The sequence below is a fragment of the Kryptolebias marmoratus genome, linkage group LG20 (assembly GCF_001649575.2).
Source record: "Kryptolebias marmoratus isolate JLee-2015 linkage group LG20, ASM164957v2, whole genome shotgun sequence".
Lineage (NCBI taxonomy): Eukaryota > Metazoa > Chordata > Actinopteri > Cyprinodontiformes > Rivulidae > Kryptolebias > Kryptolebias marmoratus.
The window spans coordinates 9,908,260-9,934,273 of NC_051449.1; the positions used below are offsets into that span (position 1 = coordinate 9,908,260).

The window sequence follows — 26,014 nt, forward strand, 5'->3', positions numbered from 1 at the left end:
GGATTTGAGTGACGGCCAGTCAAAGTTGGATCAGCCCGTAAGGAGTGGCTGGAAAGAGGCCCTTTCTCTATTGTTCTTTCTATGCTCCCTGCCATGCTTCAGTGAGGGCAGGTGCTTTAGAGTGTCAAAATAGGAAGACCCACTGACAAGCTTGGCTGCAGTCCATGCTCCTCTGACATACGACAAAAGCTACCCCTCTCATCTCAGTACAAAAGGGAAACTAAGTGAGAGTATGTCTCTTGCAAATAGCTACTGAAGACAGTGCACTGGTAAAACAGGAAATGGCAGAGAGCTAGAGACACTAATGAAAAAAAGACTTCTTCTTTTGTTATCAATTGGATCACACTGATAGCCATGTTTGCATAAAGAAGCATACTGTACGTATGATTTAAATTTAATGAAAGTACATAGTTTGTTTGTTTTTTTAGGGTTTTTTTTTTTTTTTGCTTTGACCAACCCAGAACAAAACAATTTTGACCCAGTAACCACAAAACCTCATTAAAAATCAATTTGTCAACACAGATAAAAAATAAAGAAAGGAAATTGAAAAGGGACAGTTTTCAAAGTATGAGCAAAAGAAGGAGCCAAGTTGTTATCAAAGACCAAGTGATTATTTTCCACAAGATTTTCCTGTCAGGATGTTATGAATGTCTCCATGTGCAGTGGTCAGTGATAAATGGTGTCCCTTTTGCTGTGCTGATGTCATCCTCAAGGATTTTCTTCCACTTCTGTGAGTGAGAGAGGGCTGGGGGCGCACTCGTGGCGTCCTGTCTAGGACAGATGGCTAATATCTGTGTGTATCAGTGTGGCATGGAGGGCTTTGAGTTTTCATATTTTCCACCGCTATAACAGGGGGATTCTAGCATTTTCTAGTCTGCATAATCCCCTCTTTAGAAAACTTGGAAGGCTGAGCACATTTTTGTACAGAAGCAATTGGATCTTTCATCATTACAGCAGCTCCAGGGGAGCATTATACTACTTAATTGATACCATTTCGGTCCCTGTATGTGCAATGTGAGAGTACAATATATTTATCTTGGCATGAAAAAAATTCCTTCCTCCAGAATAATGTATGCCCAAGCAGTACATTAACAAGTCTCTAGGCTTTGTTTGTTTTCATAGGGTATCTAGCCTTTACTTTGCATTTGGGTGACCGAGGTTAAGTTTCCTGCTGTGTAAAGAAATCCATAACAGGAATGTGTATATTTGACTGATGCTCTTCAGCGGACAGTCACATAAAAGGTGGTAAACAGGGGTTATAGCCAGCCATGTCAAACAACTTAGAAATTCTCCAATACACTCATTTAAGTTGGATGGGTGAATAATTAGAGCTAAAAATGAAAATTTCTTGATATTAATTCATAAAATTTACTTTTATAATGTACACTTTTCATGCACTTTTTAAAGGCAATCTGTGAAAAGAAATAAACAAAAACATTTTAATTTGACTAAACTATTTGAGACATCTTTAAATATTAGGACTTCTACAGGTTAAAACTCAGTTTATTTGAAAAGACTAAACATGATGTGCCCACATGCGCCCAGCTAAATACATTTTCTAGATTACTTTCTTCTATTTTCCTGTTTGCTTTATCTCCTCTGCAAGTGCAAGTGAGATTACAGACTGAGTAAGTTTTTCCCAATGCCAGGGGGGGGAGTCTGTGGCCATTGTTCTGGGTTCTGACGGCAGCAGAGCTGTCATTAATGGACAACACTACTGATTTGGCTGTACTTCCTGTGCAGACACAGCTCACACTTTGCTTCACTGACCTTATAACATGAGTCACCGTGCCAGAGTAAAGCCGGGAAGAAAAGTGGAAGTTCAGGGAATATTAAGAGCAAGAGGGGTTGACTGTTTTCTCCTTTGCTGGACAAAGAGTCAACATTCCACCAAAGTTAATGACTGAACAAGGTACGCGACAATTTCATTACTACAATATTTGTGGAGGAGTATGGAGCTGTAGCACCACTTTCATTAAGAATTTGCTTCTCCCTGTTTGGGCACGACACAATGCAAGATTGTTGCTGCTGATAAGATAAGAATGTTGCAGTCGTCTGCTATGGTTGCTGGTGCAGAAGGAGGAAATTCCTATCTGATGGGATTTTCAAAATGAATTTTAAATGGCCAGACTGGAAGAAGAAAAATATTTACCCAAGTGACATCTCCATCACAATGAGTTGTAGGCATGGCCTCTTTGGGTCATGTAATACATACAGCTGAAATACATAAAACTTAATAGCTTTCCAATACTGTGGGACATTTAGTGACACATGTTCTCAGGCTTTTGATATCATCCATCCATCTATTTTGTTTACTTGCTTTTCCTTTCCAGGTTGCAGGGGAGCTGGTGTCTCTCTTCAGTAGTCACTGTGAGAGAGGCGGAGTACTCTCTGGACAAGTCGTGAGGCCATCACAGGGCCACACAGAGACAAACAATCATTCACGCTGTGTTTCAATGTAACCTAACATTCACATTGTTGGTCTGTGGGAAGAAACCAGAGTACAAGCCCACAAGTGTATGGGGAGAACATGCAAAATCCACATAGAAAGGCCCGAGGCTGGGAGGTGATCCTGCAACCTTTTCGCTGTGGGGCGACAGCTCTCACCACTGCTCTGCTGTGCCGCCCCTTTTGATGTCATAATAAAACTATTTTTTTTTTCGTGTATTTGCAGACAAATGATCTATGTGTATGTAACACTTATCACAAATTATGGAATAATGTATTTCAGTTGCCGATTTCTCTCATGTATTTTGTTGATAGTGCAGGACTCAGATTGTCATGTTTTGTCTGGAAATGTGTGATACTTTTTAAAATGATTTATCTAATCCCATTCATGTTATATACTTTTGGTTTCTAACCCTTAAAAAGACATAAACATAAAAAAGTGTAAAAAAAATTGTAACAGTCATAGAGCAAAACAACAAATTTACATAAGTTCGGAATCTATTTCCTGATCTGCCAAAGCAGATCTGTTTGGGTTTTACATAAAGCCACTATAACCCATTCTTTTCCCAGTGGTACTATATACATGAAGTACCACATATATTATATATATATGTTTTTGTAACATGTCTTCTTTGGTGTCTGTGCCACATGTTGACTCTGATATAATTTGAAACTGTTCATCCATAAAGAAATTACACTCTCATCATGGCTAAGAGGAGGCGCATGGTGAACTGCAACAATGAGACCATATTTCAAAACCAATTTGAGACATCTTCATTGCCACTTCCTTATTTTCTTTTTGCTCATTTTCTGTTTTATGTGCTGTTGAATACATTGTTGACACAACTGAATTATCTTGTGTTCTACATATAATTCTTTTTTTTAAAGAAACAATTTTGAAAGACTCCAGCAAATTTCTTTGCATTTGTAATTCTTTAGCTTTTGCATCAAAGCCTGGCAAGGAGTCTGTAGTCGATTCTTTGTTTAAGTAAGACGAGACCATCTTTGAACAATGAGGAAAAACACCATCTTGAATAGGCAGAAGTCCTGCAACCTTGGTGAATTCAAAATGTTTGATTGTAACATCTGGCCCAGATGTTGAGGAGTCTTTCAGAAAGATATTGAACCAAAGATAATCATGATATGCTCATCAGTGTGTTTGGATGACAGACAACAAATATGCAACCTTGTACCAAGTATCTTTGTATGAATGCTTGAGTGAGAGATGTTGCTTGTGCTGCAAGACCTAAAGCAAAAACAAAAAAATAAACCAAAAATAATAATAATGCTTATTATAAAAACTGGATGCAAATTTATGAGGGTGTGTTAGCTCATAATAAGTTTAAATTTTTTTTATAAATAGGAATCCAATAAAATGAGTTATTCCTTTAGACTCTATAGAAGACATTAATGATGTTGGTTAAGTTGAATGTTTTTAGACTCCTTTGTCTTTTATATATTTTTCTTTTTACATTTTAACAAAGTATCTCATCTTTATCAAGTTGTTAATTATTATTTAAAAACAAATTTATAAAGTGTTTCCGGGTAGGTTTGCACAAGTGGTGAAAATTACAAAAATGAAAACTTAAAAACAAAGTTACATCTAACACTATTTTTAAATAGTTAAATCAAAGAGCTGGTGTATTTTTTATGACCCAAATGTTCAGTTTGCCATTCTTCTACATCTTTGAAGTGAAATATATCCATCTAAACTTGTATAATAATAAATGTATTATTTTACCTAGTTTATAACAACTGGCAAACAAATTTATAATCTTTTATCAGCAGTTAAAGTTTATCCAACTAAAACAAACCATCAAAAATAATCAGTTTCAGACCCATTTGAGATTAGCTCAAGTATGGCAATAAAATTAGTGAGCAGACGCACAATTAACTGGGTATATGATGATTTAGTTACGGTTTTCGTGGACAACAGAATTTGGATTAGAGCACTGGATTTTTCTATTGTTTTTTTTAAGCAACAGTGCTCATAATCAAGATGTAAAACAGATGCAGGCCATGAAAATATTTTTTTTCTACTTTATTACATGAAAGGTGTATTGCTGTGCATTTAATTTGTGTATACGAGTGTAAATCTAAAGCCAGCATCAGTCAATAAGTTTAAGTGAATTCTCTGCAAAGATTTTAAATAAGCCATCACCATTCTGTTGCAGGAAGAAACACAAGAAGCCATTAGCTTTTTTTTACTGCCCGCATTTGAAAGGTGAAACCCTTTAAGCAGATAAAGATTTAGCCGCTGTGTCTCTGTTTTATTGTCTGTTAACATGCAACACCCTACAAAATGTGTTTTTTTTTCTTTCAGAAAAAAAAAAAAAAAAAACGCAAGTTGCTTTCTCCTGATCATAAGATCAGATATGCAGGATGAGGCTTGTGGAAGAAGCACTTGCATAAGTGTAAATGGACATAGGACAATTGTGTACTGGTGACATAGCTCTCATAAATAAATTAAAACATAACATAAAGCTTCTGTCCTCTTTGTACCATTTGCTGTTTGAATCGCCAACAACTGCTGTGCTAAATAACCAGAAAACCACCAACAGAAGCTGAATCCAAATGAACGGACTTACGGGACTTTTCTGTCAGGGCCTGTATGTTTGCCCTGTCAGATGGCAAAGCAACTTTAAAGAGCTGAAATCCAGCGAGGAACTTCGACAAAGCCGATTAATGGCAGCATCATAACAACAGGTGAAGCACGCAGACTTTTGAAAACTTCTGAGGGGCTATAAGCACCGGCTCCTAATTTGAAGGAGGTGCAGTGCTAGGTCGCTGAATCACAGAGCTGTTTATTTCTGTGAACTGCTGGGGATTGCAGTCCTGCCAGCAGCCCCGACTCTTTTCATGTTTCCCTTTACTACATGGCCCATGCAGTTCGCCTGCCTGTTATGAACATGAAGTAAACAAAACATTAGGTCATCATAAATCACTGGCCAATGACATGTCTGGAAGTGAGATTAGACAACAGAGTAGAGCAGGAGAGCACAAGGAAACTGGTCCCCCCCCCTCAGGCTCCTCCTCTCCTCCTTGGTCCCAAAGTGTAAGATCATTATTAAAATTGCAGCTCAATTAAGATAAGGCTAAATTACTTTCTCTGTCTCCCTCTTTGATGTACAGGGGATTTTTCTACTTTCCAAAGTTGGGGAGGAAAAAAAGGCAGTTTAAAAAAAGAGCAGGGGGGAGATGACTGCTCTGAGTGTACGCTTTGATGTTCGCAGCACTGCACGGGATTTGGGTTTGATTGGAAACGTGCGTGATTATTTTTTGCTCAGATTATTTTCAGACAAAGCTCCATTTTCAAAAGTGAATGCTACATCTCATTTGCTTCATTGCAAGGACCATTTTACCCTTCTGGCAGTATAAACGTGTGTGTTCCTCTTTACTTTTCCTGAACTGTTTGTTTGGTTTCGACACAGGCCTTTTTTTCTTTTAGGGCTAGCCCATGTTCATGCTGTACTGAATATGTTTCCTTGTAGTTCACAGTGTTTGAACGAAACAATGCAATGTCTTTTTAAATACCAACAGACTAAATGTTAAATGATCGAATTGCCACTGGTAATGAGATAATGATACACAAAAAATATAAAAGTTTTTAAAATTGGATTTAAAAGCAAAATCTAATTATTAATGCTACTTAGTGAAGAAGGTAAGTTCTGTGGTGTTTCCCTGGAACCTATTCAAGCAGTTGGCTTCTTATTCTATTGTTCATCCTCGTTCTCTTTGTCCCAAAGTTCATGTATTTGCCTGACTTCTCACTGTAAACACAAAGGCAGAAACATCAGAGGCCCACGGACTGGGGATGTTTATATGAGCAGAGAGCCTGGAAATGGAACAGAGATATGAGTGCTGATCTGTGAAAGGAACCACTGCTGTATCGCTGCTGCTGCTGCTGCTCGCCATCACACACAGACACCATCTGGCTGATCCAGGACTGGCAGAAACAACCTCACACCTGCACACTTCACAGGAGCCGCAGCAGACGAAGAAACTCATCCCAGTCAGAGATAAGCTCTAAACGTAGAAAGTCTGAACAAGCAGTAATTTTCTTTTTCGCTCTCCGTGTGCGCAAAATAGGTTCCCTGGGAAGTGCTAAAGATGTGTGCCGTATTCAGTGAAGACTGTTGGTGTCACTAGGATGGATGGTTTGTTTCTTAATTTGAATTGTTCAGTTTTAAATAAACTCTGAATCCTCAGAAACTGTGAAAATGTGCAACAGTTAAAGCTTGAGGTCGGTGTTATTCCTCGAACCAGTTTGTTTTTCCTTGCCTGAGTTTGACCTCACACGTTTTTCTGCATAGAAATTTTCCTTCTCATTATATAATGTGTGCTTAAAGGTCTTGGAGGATGTGTGTGTGTGTGTGTGTGTGTGTGTGTGTGTGTGTGTGTGTTATGGGGATGGGGATCAATAAATATTCCCTGCTCTATAAATTAGGCTAATCAACTTTAATACATCTATTTTTTTTTCTAGGATCATTTATTTGACCATCTCTTACCCAGTCTGCTGGTTTATGTTTTTTTAATAAATTAGTTATTTAATTTATTAGAAAATTAAATAGTTACTGAATTGTTTTTAATCTCAATATTCAAAGAGAAGCAGGCTATATTCAGCATTGTCTTCCTTTATTTGTTACAGCAATTTTTTTTTCTGAAAGTTTAAATGGGGTTTTGCATCAGCCACTTTAAAAACAATTCTAAAATCCTTTGAATTCCATACATTAATCTAATAACTCAGTGAAAGAGTGCAAATTATGGTCTCTAAATGCAGTTGTTGGAGACTTTTACATACACCTCTGCTAATAAATTAAATTTCAGGTTTGTTTTTCTTGGTGTTTCATTACGTTTGATGTGCTATATTAGGAAAAATTCATGAATGCCACTCTTTTTGGTGTGTGTCCCTTTTTCTCCTCCTCCGGTCACTTCCAGCTCTGTCTTCTGTGTCCTTTTTCTTTCTTTCTTTCTTTTTTCCCCCGAAGCTCCGAACATGATCAGCTTCCCTCGGTGGGTTTAAAAGATGAGACAAGCAGAGGTAAAATCTGATGACAAAAGTCACACAACGGCATCCTTCCACTGGACTTGTGTTTAATCATAAATTGGCCTTCCATCTTGTCTTCTTTTATAGAGATTTTTCATTTTTTCGTAGAAAATTGCTCCTCCAGAAAGTGCATTTGAAAAAGTTGGTTTTGTTTATTTTATTTACCACCACTTTTACTCATTCCTGCTGCATTTTCTCTACTTTTCGCACTTGTTTTTATCACAAAATATCAGTACAAAATTTCAAATGTTTTTTTTTTATCACACAAACATTGTATTCACCTTACAAAAGGGGAGCAGAAAATTGACTCTGCCCTGACTTGAATTTGAAATCTCCTCTGTGAAATGTTCTTGTGAAAAGAGGCGGATTGTCTGCACCGTGAGAGGCCATGGCCCAGTGGTCGCCTCGCGCTATAAATGAGATGGGACCCTCGAAAGACACAGACAACTGCTGCCGTGGCTCAGATAGCAGTAGCTGAGCTGCTCTGAAGTGACACAGAGTTCAAGTTTGTTCAGCTTACTCCGCTCCTGCAGCACAGAGAGGCAATCAGCTCCTCCCACAAACTCTGGACTTCATGTCTGCAGTAAACTGTTTATGCACTCAGGTGAACATGCGGCTCATTTTTTTCTTTTTTAAGCAGGAGAAAGTATTTGTTTTTAAGGCAACAAACAGCCCAAACCGTCGTTTTGTTCCACTTTAATATTTCTCACCTCAGTCAAATATTAATTGTTCAATTCTGTGGCCTCAACACGCCATTTGCTGCACAAACTGACGAAGCTTCACATCATCAGGGGCATTTGCGGATTTGTTTATCTGGTGTTATTTCAATAAACATCCCCGCGCTGCTGATAATTTATCACCGCTCTTTGAGATTTAAGAAGAAAAAAAAAGAAAAAAGAAAAGAAAATCGTTCTTGGCTTCGTTTATTGTTGAAAACTTGAATCAGATTTGACTTTAAATTACAGTATAGCATATTCCTGTTGCATAATTGGAGCATTTATGTGAACTGTTCTATAATTAGAAACGGCGAGTCCGACCTGCAGAAAGAGCAGGTTCTGTGCGACTTGAAGGCGACTCTGTTCCTGTTCGAGGTGTCTCGCCAAGGCTGCCGGGTTATTCGCAGGTCGATCTGAATTCACAGAACCCCCATTATCCCTCCATCAGGTCTGCATCAGTCTGCTGCATCTGGTTCAAAAATGCTGCACAAGTTTTGCTTTTTTTTCTCTGCAGTTCTGAAGCTTTAATAAGGCCTCGCCAGTCTGAAAAGTATTTCTTTGATAGTTTTTTTTTTTTTTTTGTAATCCTCAAAATAAAACTTTGAGAACAGGAAGCTGTATGCAGTATTTTCTCTCTCTCTTTCTCTCCCTGACGGACAAGTGTTGGACCTCCAGCTTTTCACCCGTTTGGCCCTACACAGCAGAGCAGACAGAATTTGCGTCTATGAGCTCCTAATTGGAAGCAGATGGCGCTCGGAGCGACAGAGAGCTGAAACCCAGCATTTTCCATCCTGAGCTGCGGTCACTCAGCCATACAGGTGCACACAGTCTGCAGGGACGCGCCGAACCTTTCAGCCCATTTATATTCTCTGGAAACCCAACTGAACAAAAGCAGGGTTATTTATAAAAGCAAAGTTCTACATTATAAAACTCTGTTATCAGATTACTGGGGGTAGCTTTCAGTTTCAGACATATTTTTAATTGTAAAACCAAGTCCCAGATTTGATACATAGGCTCTTTGGTTGGGGGAAAAAATCATCATAATAAATAAATAAATTGTATGTTTTTCACCTTTAAGGGATCAATAATTTTAAATCTCCTTTCCTCAAACAAGAACTCTCGGTGAAGGCAATAGAACCTCAACATTTAAGCTTGTATGGTAACGTTTTGGTTTCTGCTTTATGCGTCATCACTGTTGGTAAAACTGGGTGCAGCACAAGCAACACACCGTTGTGCGATTTCAATCTAATTAAGAGGTTTAAAATTATATTTATGCCACATTGTAATGATTAGGTCGCTAACAAGTGGCAGATATCGTTGCACGCATTTCTTGAATATTAACCTGTCATGTAAACTCGCAGCCTGACGCACAGTTCATCGCTTCTTAAAATAAAAGTATAATTTATTGATGACAATATAATAGTAATAATAATAATATCATTATTTATGGTATTCTCCAATTTGTTTATTTTGGATAGTATTTTAAGAATGATAAAAATCAAAAGCTTTGGCTTTAAGAGCTGTCTCATCTGTTTGTTTGTTTTTTAATCCAATGTGCAGTGCCTAATTCAGTAGATATCAAAGGCAGGCCCGTCACAGAGGCTTTTGTCTCTGCCATTTGACCCAAAGCAGCGCGGGAAGTTGTGCGTTTTCAGGAATGTGGCGGAACGTTTCGGGAAGACGCGGAGAAAAAAAAAAAACAAAACTGCGCCCCTCGGTGTCCGCGCGTTTGGAAACTCCAGCAAGATGTCTTGCGTGGCCTCCCCGTTTATAAATGAAAATGAGCCCCGAGCGACATCTGACTGGTGTGTTGTTGTTGATGAAAATGACTATCTTCACCATCTTCAAGTAAGTGTGTTATGTGTGTGTGCGTGTATGTGTGTGTGTGTGTGTGTGTGTGGTGTGTGTGTGTGTGTGTGTGTGTGTGTGTGTGTGTGTGTGGGGGGGGGGGTAAACACAAACAACACGATTAGTTTAGCAGCTCCTCCTAAAAGGGAAATGAAAGTGAAATTAAATTTGTTCTTTTATATTGTTGTGGCAAGCACAGATTAAATTCTGGGACACGCGGAGGGGAACATGTGGCCTCGGTGCTGCTCACAGAGACCAGTTTTTGTCCCTCTCTTCTGCACAGTTTAAAATCCCTCATAAGCCGTCATATTTACAAGTTTTAAAACGGTCAAAATGAGCTCTTCCCTCCCGCTCCTCTCCCTGTGTGCTCCGTCCTGTTGTATTGTTGATGGAGCTTTGGCGGCCGACATCCTCCTCGTTGACCCCCCGTCTCCCTCTCTGCCTTTTCCGTCCCATGAAAAACGATTCCAGCTCTCTGATTGAATTTTATTCCTTCCTGACCTGGTCCATTCTGCAAGAGCGCCATCAATCTTTGGGCTAACACGACATTTGTTTATTGGGCCTACACTTGAGAAAACATCTAATGACTTTTATCAGCCTGATTGTGGGGCAATCGGAGATAATGCGCACGAGGAGGATTTTGGTGATGCATTGTGCAATTTGAAATGTTGAAGAATGAAAGTAAAACAAACAAACAAACAAAGCAGAAAGATAAACGAGAACTTGCATTAACCGTGCGCAACCACTAAAATATTTATTTTCTTCTTTTATTTCGGGCTTGTTGATTTAAAGCTCATTTATATCATGCCATATTCTCTTAGGCTATTTGTTTACAAGTGTTTGGTCGTGTATTTGGGGTCAGACATGTTGCCACCACTTTCAAACTGGTAGACTTAAACAGAAAATGGCAGTGCGTAAAAGAGTACCCAAGCCAAAAACAAGTTTTGGAAATAATATATGCAAATCTTAAAAAAAATCATAAAAATACTGCAGTGGAAGGTAGCAATGTGCAAGTTATTATTATTATTTTTATTTTGATGGAAACTAATGCAACTGCCATGCGTTTAATTTCATATATTTTGTGTTTTTATTTTCTTCTGTTCGTGTGGTAATTCTGGCTTATTGTGACTAGTGTCAATAAATATAATTCATTATTATTATTATTATTATTATTATTATTATTATTATTATTATTATTATTATTATTATTATTATTATTATTATTATGTAACTCGTGCGTAATTTACTCACACAAGTCTACCCAAATATATTTTGCTTTATGCAAACGACTGGAGTTTGAAATAAATATGTCAACTAAAAATGTGAAATTTTCAATTAAAAAAAACATTAGATAATTTATTTAAAAACTGCTGTTAGCTTAATAAAACCCAAGATGTGTATTATGTAAAGCTAAAAAGCCAGTTGCTATTTAAAAATAAAAGACAGAAGGTGTTTAAATGTTGCCTATTCTGTAATTAAAAGATGATTTCTTATCAATCATTCATCTAAAGCATATGTTTAAAATACCTAGTGGGATTACCATAAAATAATATTTGGACTTTTATCTGTGTGTGACGCCTGCCTGTTCATCCTTTCCAGATAAATGTCCTCAAACACCAAAGAACATCTGACTCACTCATGCAATGAAACGTAAAGGTCACATTTTCCTCCTTCAGGGTCAGCATCATGTCAGAACACACAGAGAAGCTAAAACATCAAAACTGAAGTGACAACGGGAATATCTTTGGCATGTGTGGTATGATATAAAGCAAGCAGTGAGGTGCGCCAGTAAACACACAGCTCGGTCCAAAACAAAGCTGTCCTGTTTGCAGTCAGTTTCCCTGCGGCTCATGGGCTCAGCTTGATTTCATGTAATATATGGGAATGAAAATCTACATTTATAAACACTTCACACGTTAAACTGAAACAACCAGAATTCAAAACCCCACAAGCAGGCGCGTCCCTTAAACCCTTTCAGAGACGCGCTCAAATAAAAAAGAATAATCTTGCATCAAATCAGACCAATAAAAAAAATACTTCCACCGTGATGATGCGTTTGGGAAAATAAGACCCATTTTTTTCTGTAAATATATAATTTTCTGTCACTTTTTAAAATTTCACTCTTTAAAAAAGTAAACTGTCTTTAAATCCGGAATTCAAGTCTGTAAGAAATGAGGCGTAACTCTAACTCCCATAAAATGGCAATTTATTAAACATACACACAAATCCTTCAGAGTACTTTTCAACATCATGAAAATAATCTTTAAAGTAATACGGCGATTTTTACACGTTCCCTTTTGTCTTACTTGAACAACAAGTTGCTTGGACAGTCAAGCGAATTCAATTTAGAAACAATTCTTTTTTTTGGTGTGGGGTGTTTGGTCCATATATATATAAACCCGGCGACAGTTTAGAAATAAATTACTATATGCAATTTACACGTCTAAGAAAAGTGACACATCATCTTAAGCATATAAAGGCGCAAAAGCACAAAATAAAGAGAGAGAGAGACGAAGACTTACGTGTTATCTGAAGTAACACTGTTCTTTAAGGAAGAAAAAAAAAGAAGATCAAGTCTTTTCTGTTTATTTTTTTTTTCTTTTTTAATTTGATATGAGTCCACAAGGTCAGGGCAGGTAGAAGAGGTAAAATGATGGATTTTAATGTCAGAGTTCAGCGGGGTTAAAAAAAAAATACTGAGCTTGTGTCCGTTCTTTCTGTCTCTCTTTGGTCAGAACTTGCTGCAGTCATATACAAAAGCTCCCGAAGTGCGATAGATGGACTGACTCGGCGGGAATGACATCTGACAGCTGTTATTCCCATTCACCGGGGAGTTATTCAAGCCAATCCTTTGGGATTCAAACATCTCCCGGACTGAGTGGAAGTTCTGCTGCTGAGCCGGGTAGGTCGCGCCCAGATGGCCCAGGTCCCCGGCCTGGTTCAGGTACCACGAGGCCAGCCTCCCTTGGTGGCTATGGTGGCTCTCCTGGCCGGAGTTTAGATTGTGGGACAGGGAGGACGAAGTTGTTGTGACGGAGTAATCTGGCAGCGTTTCGTCCACACTGGTGCTCGGTGCCAAGTGGCCTGACCTGTCCCCAGTGTAAAGGCTCATGGCTTGCATGTTACAATGATAGGTCGCGTTGGAGGTAGTAGAGATGGAGTTTTGGTTACAGGGCGAGCTATAGGCTGATGTCTGACTGGGAGAATAGTTTAAGGACAAAGACGGTGTTATACCTGTCCTGGTGGAGGCGCTGAGGCCGGGGGTGAGCTCGGCGACCCCCTGCGGGGACCCCCGGAGGGAGGTCATGATGTTGTCCACGCTAAAGCCCTGCGTGGAGGCCTGGCCGTGGTGCTGGTGGTGCTCAGAGGTGTCCATGCCGGGCATGGACCTGCCGGAGGGGATGCTGTGAGGGCTGCCGCTGGACATGCTGCTGCTGCTGTCCGGGCTCTCGATTTTGGGCACCGTGCTCAGGGAGGGCGAGTCGGCCTGCGGCGGAGTGACGGCCCCGTTCTCGGTTTTAATATCCTGGATCCGGACGGGCTGGGAGCCCTGCACGGTCTGCTCCGGCTCCCCGCGGCCCTGCTGCCGGGGCGGCAGCTCCTTCTGCAGCCGCTCCTCCTTCTCCTTCAGCGCGTCCTTCTTCTTGAACCGCCGCCTCCTCCGCAGGAAGCTCCCGTTCTCAAACATGTTGTAGGAGTCCGGGTCCAGGGTCCAGTAGCTGCCTTTGCCGGGCTTTTTATCGTCGCGGGGCACCTTGACAAAACACTCATTGAGAGACAGGTTGTGCCTGATGCTGTTCTGCCAGCCCTGCTTGTTGTCGCGGTAAAATGGAAACCTCTCCATGATAAACTGGTAAATCCCATTCAGGGTCACCTTCTTGTCCGGCGAGTTCTGGATGGCCATGGTGATGAGCGCAATGTAGCTGTAGGGGGGCTTCACCATGTCCTTGGGCTGAGGCTGGGGGGTGTACGGTCCGTACGCCCGGGCCATGCTGGCAGGGTACTGATCGTGAGGCGCGTGAGAGTACATGTTCATAGGTGTTGGCATCCCCGTGTAGCCCCCTCCCGCTGCTGCCCGGTAGTAGCTCGGGTCGCTGCTGATGTAGGGCACGACGCCCAGGGAGTTGGGACTGGAGACGGAGTAGCGAGCCTGCATGTCGAGGATAACGCTCCAAAATATCCACAAAAAAATAAAAAAGAGCTCTACTTCTCCCTCCTCTGAGAGCTGCTGTGCGTAAAAGTCACAGTTCCTTGTTGCAAAGGTGAGAATTCAAAGAGAGAAAAGAGCAGCTCAAGCCGTCCCCATCCTTCAGTCCGCACGAGACGCGCATTGAAAAAGTTCTGAACTTTGGACATCCGTCACCACACAGGACTTTTGCGCAGTTAAATTCTTTCCTCCTTTTTTTCTCCCCCCCTCTCTAGGGAAGCCCCGCCTCCACCCACAAGAGTGCGCGGCTCGTCCAATAGGAAGTCAGGCCGAGCACAGCACAGCGAGCAGAGAGCTGCTGGCCCACACTCATGGGCTTTTTTTTTTTTTTTTTTTTTTTTTTTTTAAAAAAAGCTTCAGAGAGGTGTCGGCAAAACTGCCAGCTCTGTCCTGCCAAAACCTTCAGACGTGACATGCCCACTGTCCGATCATGGATGCACGTTCCTGCAAAGTGCATCTCTGAGTAGCTTTAAGGTAAAATATCCCCGAGAGTCTCTTTCACGTTTCACTTATTAATAGATGATTAAATATTATCAAACCATTTTATTTCAAGACTTAGCAATCAGTACATTTGTTTCACGTCATTTAAAAAGAAGTTATCTTAATTTAAAAGGCAATGAACGGTAAATGGCTGTGCTCTATTATTTAATTTAAAAAAATCAGTTAAAATAAATGGTGCCAAATAAGCGTCTGTAAATAAAAAAAGACAGCGGATCATTGTGAAATCAAAGGCGGTTGAGTTCATTGTTTCATTTTAAATACGATCAGGATTCAAACAATTTGATTAGAAAGTCACCAAACTGTTAGTGTGAGAATTTATTCAAGATGAGCACGCCACAGGAATCGATTCGAGCCATGCGCGCTCTTATTAAAATGTCTGATGATGCCGGAGGCCCATCGAGTGACCAAAAATAACAAGGCTGGACTATTAGGAGAAATTATTTGCAGACATTTTTGTTGTTTTCTTTCGCAGAAATGCAGCCCTTTAATTCATATCACGGCATTTCGCGTTAAGGTTATATGAAGTGAAAGAGGCTGAGGCGTTTTTATTTCGATCAGGCCTCCAGGCTTGTGTCGCCCTCCTGTTCGCCTGAGACTGGTAATGATCATCGTGAGACGACCTTCCCGTCCCGGTGCCGCTGTAATCCCCCCTCAGGTCGGCTTCATTAAATGTCCGCGCGGCGGCCTGCAGGGCTCCGCTGGTTTCCCCTTACATGGACCCGGGCATGAACTTTTTTCCACCGCCCTGGGCTGTTTGCACAATTCACCATAGGCCCTGCTCTTTTTTTTTGTTGTTTTTTTCTTACTTAATACCCCAGCCTGCCCTCCCAGGCCTCCCTATAACTCCTGATCATTGGAGTCACCGCGACAGACACAACAGAGAGTCAAATTATTGCGCATAACTCTAACATGCGCATTCAGCTGGTTTCCAACCCTTGTACTTTAAATATAGAATGTCGATTTGTTGTTACAGTACATAGAAGGATACCGCAACAGCTCAAATATAGCTTGATCAGTATTGAAACAATTTATTTTGTGATTGTTTAATTATTTTTCCCCTTCAAACGCCTATCATAAAACCAATGGCTGAGGTAACTACAGAAATTAAATGTTTTTTCTTAATTTTTTTAAATAAATAAAATAAAATAAATAAATAAATAGGTATAATTCTGTAATGAGTATTAGAATAAAGTTTTGAGAAGGAAATAATCAAAAAATACTTTTTAGGTTCAAATGAAATTCCAACACAAAAGCCAACTCATATGACCGAAAACCAAAAAAACAGAGTTACATTTATCACATTGTTTAAGAACTTTTGAAAGAGAGGAAAAGAAAAGAGGGCAGCTCCTTCAACCATCAAAGTTTAACTTTTGTCTCCCCCTGGCGGCCAGAAATGGTACATTTCTGCCAAATGTCAGGGGAAGCTTTGTGTTTTCAGTTTTACATTTCCTTCTTTACTTCATTGTTCTTTACTTAAATAATTAGGCTACTCCTAATTCCACGAAGTTCCCAATTTACTGAAAGAAAATATCAAAGTTTACAAATGCATCAGATATTCAAAAGAGACAAAAAAAAAATCACCTTTAACTTTTTTACCTTGTTCTTCTTTCTTGTTTTTTTTTTTTTCAAAGACAGTTTTGTAAATCTGTTTCTGCTCAATCACATCACATTCACTGAGGGTGGAGTGATTGTTAGAGAGTGCTCCCACCTCGTGGTTTATTTGGGTACTACACCACTGTGCCAGGAGGAGAGGGAGGGGGTCCATCAAAATTAAAACCTCTAAGATTCAGAGAAACAGAATGTCTATCTGGATCTGGTGCATGTTTATATAATATGTACAGATTTCTTTTGTGCCATAAACTAATTTCTATTCGCATATAATGACCCCTCCCCCCACACACAAATATGACTCTTTGCAAACATTTTTTCTTCTGTAGTGTATTTTTCCATTACAAAGATAGCATTCAACGAAAATGAATAGGATAAAACATTTTTTTTTACATGAAATCAATATATTCAGAACCATCGACTAAATACTGTCATACCCGACACCAAAATTTAATTTTAATAATATATAAATGAACAAACACAAATACTGATAAACTAGTTGTTGCTGGCAGGCATAAAAAGCATTTTATTTCACCAACATAATATTAACCATTCAAATTTCTCATTCTTTTGGGTTGTGGGGAGAATAAAGGCTGAAATGTGTGCAGTGGATTCCTTAAAGCACAACAGAAGAAATGTATTTAAAGAACTGATAAACAGAGGTGTTGGCATCTTGAAAGACAAAATACTGTAGGGTTTTCATAACATGTTAAATGTAGTTACTGCATTTAAAGCTCATGACAGTTCTCATTGTCGTCAAAGGTTGATATCAGGTGCAAAAAGTGAATTATTTGGTTGAAGAAATGTACAGATTTAAAAGTGGATGAACAAACATTTGTTTTGATTCACATGGAATGATTGTGGGTGGCTTATATCTTCAAGATGCCTGATAATAATAATAATAATAATAATAATAATAATAATAATAATAATAATAATAATAATAATAATAATAATAATAATAAAAAACATTGATCTTTCAGTTTTACTGAAGCAGTAATCATGTAACATCTGGTCACATCAGGTCCCATGAAATGTCATGCAGGCTTTTTGCTGATTGTCATGTCTGACACTTGTTTAAAACTCCGAGCAGGCCAAAGATTTTTACAAGGCCTCTACACAGATTTTACTGCCAGCTAAGATCACAGGTCACTAAACCACCCTTTTTATGTCCACGCATGGTTATTCTGCACATAATCACTGAATATCAGGCCCGACTAGTTGAAATCAATCAAATAAACCAACAGACAAGCGTCATCTTCTGAATGAACTTGTGTTGCTTATTTTATACACTTTGCATATTTTTATATATCCTTTTGTTGTTCTGTCAACAGTTTTATACTAAACAGAAAAAAATAAATAAAAATAACGACGAGGCTGTTTGCATATAAACTCTAACATTATCGGTCTTATTGGCCCAAATTAATAAAAACTGCTTATTTTTATGTGGGACATTAAAGAAGTTTTTTTTATTTGTTTACACAAATGCATTTTAGCTTCCAGAGTATGAATGATTTCCAGACAGGCTGAACAGAAGATGGAAACTATCTGACGGAAGAGTCCCTGATTTATTCTGTTCTTCCAGTAAACAGTTGAATTGGCAAAAGTTGTCTGCTTATAAGTTATCATCCACCGCTGAGACAATTACTAATTTTCACAGTTTGGGTGAAGGTACCTAATAAAAAGGTAAAGATAAAAAACAACACTTCTCAGCTAAACTACTTCAAGGATGTGTCGCCCAATCAGCAAGAACTTCTATTAAATATCAACATATCGTGGGGGACGGTTCAAATTCTATTTGAGAATTTAGTTACAAACTTTCTCACATGTGTTATGGAGAGAAATGTGCAGTTGTTCAGTTCTGTGGAAATAGTAACATCGTTATTAGAATATAGCAAAAATTAAACGGCATGAATAAAAATATGCCTTAATATTTGTGAACAACTGAAAGTTTCTTAATTATTGTCAGATGTAAAACCCATACAACAAAGTCTGACTCATTCCAGAAAACCTAAAGCCAACAAAGGATTAGACTGATTAAATAATCTGGTTAGCAGGAAGCCAATAATTTTGTTACATTTCATTCCAGTTTTGTACCTTTGTGATGTACATCTCCTGCACATCAGAATTGGTTACCATGACCGACCTGCTGTAGCTTCCACTCACCACTAGATGGCAGCGTGAGTCAAACGAACTGGACCGAGTTTTAGTCTCAGTTTCCTGCAGATGAGCCATTAAATGGACAAATACAGACACAAATCACTAGAAAACTGAGCTGAACAGTTTGAAACAACTTGAAAGAGAATTGTGTAATTTTAAATTTGCTTAGTCTTACTGCCGTAATATAAAATGTGTGATTGATATTTACAAAGTCCTATTTTATTATTATTTCCTCTTCTTTGGGATAAAATAAAGGGTAAACGTATTTATAGGAGCTGAGAAATGATTAATGAGATGACAAACTCATTTCAATATCTTAAATTTTCAACTAAAATTGTTTTCTTTTCTTCTAGTGAGCTGCTAAAAATTAGTTCCCATTAAAATCCAACACTCCAATAATGGATCGTATTAAAAAACAAAACAAAAAAATTACAATTGCTTGAAATCATTCAAGAAATGTGTTTGTTTGGTTTTGTTGCTGCTTTGATTGCCGTGAGATTTATTTTATTGAGAAATAGAAAGAAATGCAGCATTAAGACGTAAGAAATATGCATGGTTCCAAATCATAATGGTTTTAAAATTACAATTATTTATTCATGTAGAAACGGAGCAGAAACACAGTCACTACTTCAAGAAGACAAATGTAGAAGTATTTCAAATACATTATCTGTGAGTATGAAGTGTAATGAGAAAAAGAAGTTTCCACCTCATGGCTATAATTCTAAATTTTGTTTTTATGTTTTTATGTCAGTGTTTGTAATTATTTGATGTCATTCTCCTCCTCTGGTCACATCACACATGGCTTCACGTCCTGATACACGCTCTGATGATGGTGAAGAAGGTGGTGGGAATAAGATCCTCCGCTGCTTGGATGGAGGGAAGAGATCCCATTTAGGTGTAAAAGCAGTTTCTTCCTGTCCCGAACAGGAGCAGCAGAGTGGCTGGAAAACCGAGACAGTCCTCCTGTGAACAAACAGGGCCGAGAGGGTCAGCATCTCTTCCAACCATTACTGTTTTGTCTCCCTCATTCCCCCTTTTTTAAATAAAAATGCAAGTTTTCAGTCATGTTCAAAATAAACTTGTAATTGCATCTCATAGCTTCCAAAAGGCTTTTAATAATAACGTACCCACTGAGCTTCTAATTAATGTCAGGAAAGTCCTGAACGTGGTTTTATGAACTTCCTAGCTGACTTTTTCATCTTTTTTATTGTTTGGTAATATGTTGGAAACAGGTTCCTCACTTTCAGATGAAGATTTACACGTTAGAAATTACAAAAAAGGAACAAATAAAAAATTATAGGGAAACTAATGAAGCCAACACACATTTGTGTCACCTTTCTAAATTAATTTTAAGGGAATTCGTTCTACATTTAATATATAAACAGTCGTGTAAAATTAGGACATAAGTAGGAAGGAACACGTGCATTTAGTAAAGAGAGTCCGGAGGCACGTTTGGAGCACTTTAAAAGGCCTCAACAACCAGCGCTGCAGTTTCAACAGTAAAATAAACTCCTGCTGTTGTGAAGACGTGTTTGCGTGTTTTAGACGTTTTTGCATCTTCTTCGCACATTTCTTGTGCTGTGTGTGTGTTGTACAGACTTTCATGTGATGTAAAAATTACGAATCTGATGCAATGAAATTGAAAAACATTTTAACCCACGTGTGAGGCAAAGCAAATGCACACACTTTACGCACGGTTGTGTGCTGCATTAAAAAACTGAAACTGAAGAAGAGATTTTGTATCAGCAAATATCAAATATTAGGTTTGTTTGCTATTATTGGAATAGTCAGTAGTTTGTTTATTTCATTGATTTGTTTTAGAGATATCCTGTTAGTATTGCATCCAAAGGTGTACTCTGTATGCGCACGTTTCCCTGAACTATTTCACTTTCTCAAAAGTAAATAGTTCAAACCACATGTAGTCAAGTGCCGGGTGTGTTTTCTCAGATCAGTTTGAGGATTTGTTTTAAATTAACGAATTACCTACACTGCACCTCACCAAAAAACTACAAAGCTTGTAAGGGAGGACTTACCTGAAATGTGGGCCGAATCTCGCGCGCTGTGGTGCGGGTAGCCCTGATCCCCGGAGTGGGATGACGCGCTCGGGGGCTGCTGTTTGTTGAACGAGGATGCAGGTGCATTCCAGTGCGAAGCTGCGCTCACATGCTGATGCTGACAGTCCAACGAGGGCTGCAGGGGGCTGCTGCTGCTGTCCGGGTAACAGTCTGAGATCGAGGCGGTCACATATCCGGAGCTGGACGAGACATGCGGGACGTGATGCCCCCCTCCGAGTCCCTCAAACCCACCTGGTGCGTTATTACCCATCAGGTCTAAGTTGTAGCTGTGGTGATATGCCAGTGAACCTGAAGGTGACTGGAAATCGAAGCTCTGCGGGAGCACAGACGCACCGAAGCCGATGCCGTTCATCATCCTGTACATCGGGTTCAGGGCTTGGCATTTCCTTCGGAACCCCCGCGGTCTGCGACGAAACGAGCCCTCCTCAAACATGAACTCGCTGCCCGGATCGACGGTCCAGTAGTGCCCCTTGCCAGGTCTGCCCAGACCTTTTGGCAGTTTTATGAAACATTCGTTCAGAGACAAGTTGTGCCTGACAGAGTTTTTCCATCCCTGGTACGCTCCTCTGAAGAAGGAGAACCGGGCCTGCAGGAACTGGTAGATCTCGCTTAAAGTGAGTCTTTTGCTCGGTGAGCTTTGGATGGCCATCACTATGAGAGCGATGTATGAGTAGGGGGGCTTTTCAGGGCGCCTCAAGCCAGGATTTCCCTTTTTTCCCGTACTTGCGCTCTGAGCGCTCTCCGACGCTGGCCGCGCGCCCAGCAGAGCGGCACCAGCAGCTGGAACACAGGGATCCAGATGTTGCAGAGGGATCTCGCTCGTCATGCTTCTTCTCCGGTTTTATGTTGCTTTTGCCCACTTTTTAAGTTTTAATAAAAGTTCCCCATTGCGACGTTTCAGAGGTTAAATGTTCTTGAGCGACGCTTTGCGGGATTATAACCCCAACCCACCCCGCAGCCGTCCGTCCTTCTTGTCTCCGTCCATCGCTGGCAAACATCCCGGAGGAGAGGAAAGATAAAAATCCTCCACTTTACTTGCGCATATCCCCCCTATTGAAACTCAACTTGACCACAAAACAAATCGCGTTCACCCCCCTCCTGTCCCCCCACCTTCTTTTTCTAAATTCCTCGAAGAAATCGCAGCTATACTCCCACCCCATCTGGCCAAAATCCAGACAGAAAACCTGACACAGGCGCAGTGGTGTAAGACAGACCTCCTCCTCCTCCTCACTTTCTCAAATTCAGTATATATATATATATATATATATATATATATATATATATATATATATATATATATATATATATATATATATATATATATATATATATATACTGTATATATATATTTGAATATATATATATATATATATATATATATATAGTGCATTTTAAGAAAAGTACAAGAGAAGTCCAGAGTCTTTGTATGATTGATGTCTGCTCGGGTTTACTGCTCCCCCCACCCCGAATTCAATTGTGCCAACATACCACACAGCGCGCAAACGTCAGTTTACCTCTCAGAGCCTGGATTATATCTCTACAGAAATTATTCTTTATTTAGAGGGAAACATAGCAAAAGACTCAAAGAACGATTCAAATACTGTGACAACGTATTAAAAATTACCTTTAGAATAAAAAGAAACAAAAACATAAATAAGTTTTCCTTAGCAAACTTAAAAGCTTAATATGGCAACCTCTCAACTTGGTAAAAAATATATATTAAGAGTTCAGGTACCTTTCTTTTTATACCTTGTATTTTAGGTCAGAATTTCAGCTACAAAAATAAATGCCTTTCTGCGCATGCGTACTGACTGAAGCGACTTTTTGTGCTTTTGTAAACATTAGGTGTCCGTTTTCCACAGCTGTGAGCATCACAATCGTATTTATATCAGACTATTTCTACTATCAGAACTAAAAACTATTATTATTATTGTTATTTTATTATTATTATTATTATTATTATTATTATTATTATTATTATTATTATTATTATTATTATTATTATTATTATTATAGCTGAACGCTTATGAATCGTGTGTCTACTTGCCACCGCCCGTTAGGGACGCTTCCAACTTTTTCAAGATGGAGCAACATGAACAGACCTCAACATTTTATTGCTTTCACATCTAACAGGCCGCTGGGTTCGGTCCTTATTGGGCTCCACAATTTGCCTTGACAATCAAGTTATTAAATAACAAAAACAAACACGTTGGGCCATCATAATAAGTTACTTGTTTTAATAAATTGTCAACTTTTTATGATTTTTTTTGAAAGGGAGACAGAAAAACAAAACACTCAAAGTGCATTTCAAATCCAATGTTGAACATATAAAGTTAATAGTTTATTCAGTAACATTTACAACAAACAGCTGTTTGTAGAACAGTTTGAGCTTTAAATGGAAACAAACAGATGGTAAACAAATCAGCGCAGTTTCATTTGATCAAGTCTAAGCCTGAACACAAAACCGAAAATGGTTTGTGGCTGCTCTTTGTCTTTGCTTCGCTTCCTCCCTTGTATCCACATTCAGTGCACAATAATTGCTTATATCACCAAACAACAAAATAGTCTGTTTTGTTCATTGACACTCTTTGTTCCTGCGCATGATTCGATGCCTAGTAGGGAAACAGAGCAGGTGTATTTAAATGATGTATCAGAGGTTCAGTGTAGGATGGCCAGATGAACGCAGGGAAAAGAGGGGAATGCCGCCTGATCAGGTCTCCTCTAAACGGCTTACTGAGGATGCTGTCAATAGCAAACGAACTGGTAAACCTGGGGCAGGGGTCAGTCTCGGTGGTGGGGGCAGGCTTGTGCATGATCTGTGACTCCTCCGCGCGCTCCGACACCTCTGGCTCCATGCCGAACTTCTTGTTGATGCGCTTTCTTCTGCGCCTGAACACCCCGTCAGCGAACGTGTACTCGCTCTGGGGATTGAGCATCCAGTAATTGTCCTTGCCCCAGGGCCTGGACGGGTCCCGGAGCACTTTGAGAAAGCAGTCATTCAGGGAGAGGTTGTGACGCACCGAGTTCCTCCAGCCGGTGTAGCTGCCCCTGAAGAAGGGGAACTTCTTCATCAGGTAGTCGTTGATCTCCGCCAAAGTCAAGCGCCCGGTGGGGGAGTCCCGGATGGCCATGGCTATGAGAGCGATGTACGAAAGCGGGGGCTTGGGTCTCCGCGTGTACGGCTTGGACTTGCTGTTCCCACATGGAGCGGTGGGAAGTGGGGGGCTGTGAGCCACGCAGTCTCCGTCCGACCCCAGCTCCTCCTCCGCAGAGGGGGGAGGAGATCGAGTTTTCCCTTCTGCATCACCGGTCCCCTCAAAGTGTTTCACGACATGGCTTCCACACAGCACCTCTAACTTCATCGTTTCTGAGGTCAGCAGCACAGGTCGGTGTAGAAAACCCAGGAGGCGTCTGCGCGTAAATCCCTCTCGTGCGTCAAAAAGCGCAGTGTCTCGGGCAGTCTCCAAAGGAATGCGTCTTCACAACCATACCTGCCAGAGCACTGAAGCCGGTCTCAGCTGTGTGTGTGAGCAACAGTTTATATCAGGTTTACCTGAGGACCAACCCAAAGGAGGCGGAGCTGCATTTCAAAGGATTTGGAAAGTCAGACAGCATATTTATCTTATGAGCATGAAGATAACGCAGAAACAAATCATTATCTGATTATTTAGCGTTTACCTGATATCAATTAGCAGGTCAGAACACTTATCTCAACGCTGCATTCAGTACATCCCATTCTAACCTGTGGAATGTGATCCATCAGACAGTTGGAGACTGTGTCACCTGAAACAACCAGGGGGCGTACATCTCCACTGAACGCCAGGTGCGATCCAAGGACAAAGCTTTTAATTTCAGGAGGCACAATGAGCCCAGGAGATAGGCACCAGCTCCCCATGACCTAGAAAGGAGAAGTGGTTAAAGAAAATGGATGAATGGATGACAATGATCCCATCTTCCTTATGTCTTAAAATTACTAATGGCAAAATATGAAAAAATGTTATTTTAAACTATATGTATTAGCAAAGTTTCAAAGTGTTTACTATAGTAGTTTTACAGATATATTCATATAAAATTCTGACATGTGGGTCCACACTTTGTGGAAATGAAGCACTAGGCAGAATTCACCAAAAACCAGGTGGAAGCTCGGGTCGAGTGATTTAGGCTGGCCCTAGTTTCTGCAGGTACACAAATATGGTGGAATAGGACAAGCACAGGATCTCAGGGAAGATGTCTAGGTTAAATTATAAAAGTGAATCTGCTGCTTAATGTAAAACCAAAAGAAAAAGTAAGACAACTTTCAAGAATAATTATCAGGGATGGAGCAAGGGGAGTTCCATGAAGACAGAGCTTGGCATTCAAATGCTTGCTGCTGTTGCAAAACGTCTTCTAGACCGATAAGTAAATATGTACCTACCAATACATCAAACTTGTCAAACTTCTTGTCAAGAGATCCCATGAACATTCTCATTACTGACTGTTTCAGTAGATAAACAAACGTACATGGGAGTTTGTAGCTACTCACAAATTTTTCATACATTTCTTTTAAATTTGAGACACCTAATCATTGATATGAGAAAAAAAAATGGAGATTTTGTTTCTTACTTAACGAACTTTTGTTGACCAGTCTTCATGACATTGCAAAAAGTACCTTACGATAATGGCCCACGTCATCACTCATGTAACGTTTAAAAAGTGCAGACAAAATACATTCCTGTAGATATAAAAGTGGCCTCTCATATCAAAGTTTCCTGCTTAGAAAAGAACAACATCTGTCAGCGCCAATTTTCACACCCTGTCCAGTGTTATTCCATTTTTCCTGCTTATACAAGCTGTGGGTCTTGTTCTTCCTGGTGCTTTGTGCCAAGGCAGTTAATTTATTACTTGTTTTGATTTATCTGAGTAGCAGGCTTGCATTAACAGTACTCCAGCTGAGGGGAAGCATCTCCATGGTTGCGCAAATAAGTCTTTATAAAACGTTTAGCAGCTAACGTTCACTTGTACACACATTATCGCCTTACCCACTGCCATTAATATGAGTTAATGTGATAAGTAATCTTTTTCAGTTTGTACTTCTAATAGAACAACAGCTTTTCGATCTGTTGTGCTGTAACAGCTGAAGGTTAGCAGGTTAACACACCTGCAGGCCAATGTTGACATCATACTCATACCAGTGAAACATTGTCACTGAGTGCTGTTGTGTGTGCAAGAGCTGTTGTTTTTAAAGTGTAGCTCCCACATGTTTGTACTGATGTGAATGTTTTGATTTTACTTTTAATAATCTGTTTCTGTTGAGTATGACAACAACGCTGTAGTAAAGTCACTATTTTCAATGGTGGCATGTCAAGGGTAGATTCCTCCAAGCTAACCACACAATGACAGGAGCCCAAACACCAAGTGTTTATTT

General features: G+C 39.7%; 3 protein-coding genes across 3 annotated transcripts; all 3 read right to left on the reverse strand.

Moving 5' to 3' along the window:
- Window positions 1-12,248: 12,248 nt before the first annotated feature.
- foxc1a (forkhead box C1a) lies at window positions 12,249-14,421 on the reverse strand. The gene has a single exon (XM_017422393.3). It carries the CDS (start codon window positions 14,213-14,215, stop codon window positions 12,791-12,793), a length of 1,425 nt encoding a protein of 474 aa, XP_017277882.1. The 5' UTR covers window positions 14,216-14,421; the 3' UTR covers window positions 12,249-12,790.
- Window positions 14,422-16,886: 2,465 nt separating this feature from the next.
- Window positions 16,887-21,709, reverse strand: foxf2a (forkhead box F2a). The gene is made up of 2 exons (XM_017422402.3): window positions 20,569-21,709; window positions 16,887-19,498 (listed from the first exon to the last, which is right to left on the reverse strand). Exons 1-2 carry the CDS (start codon window positions 21,434-21,436, stop codon window positions 19,323-19,325), a joined length of 1,044 nt encoding a protein of 347 aa, XP_017277891.1. The 5' UTR covers window positions 21,437-21,709; the 3' UTR covers window positions 16,887-19,322.
- A 1,123-nt stretch (window positions 21,710-22,832) lies between these two features.
- On the reverse strand, window positions 22,833-24,140 carry foxq1a (forkhead box Q1a). Its single transcript, XM_017422403.3, has one exon. The coding sequence runs from the start codon at window positions 23,970-23,972 to the stop codon at window positions 23,223-23,225; it is 750 nt and encodes a 249-aa protein (XP_017277892.1). The 5' UTR covers window positions 23,973-24,140; the 3' UTR covers window positions 22,833-23,222.
- Window positions 24,141-26,014: the final 1,874 nt, after the last annotated feature.

What these genes read in the sequence shown, in the direction of transcription:
- foxc1a (XM_017422393.3), bottom strand. Translation starts at nt 14,215, where the DNA reads ATGCAGGCTCGCTACTCCGTCTCCAGTCCCAACTCCCTGGGCGTCGTG.
- foxf2a (XM_017422402.3), bottom strand. Translation starts at nt 21,436, where the DNA reads ATGACGAGCGAGATCCCTCTGCAACATCTGGATCCCTGTGTTCCAGCT. An exon ending in AGATTCGGCCCACATTTCAG is followed by an intron (nt 19,499 to 20,568) that starts GTAAGTCCTCCC and finishes GTTTGTTCACAG; the next exon opens with GAGGACTGTCTCGGTTTTCC.
- foxq1a (XM_017422403.3), bottom strand. Translation starts at nt 23,972, where the DNA reads ATGAAGTTAGAGGTGCTGTGTGGAAGCCATGTCGTGAAACACTTTGAG.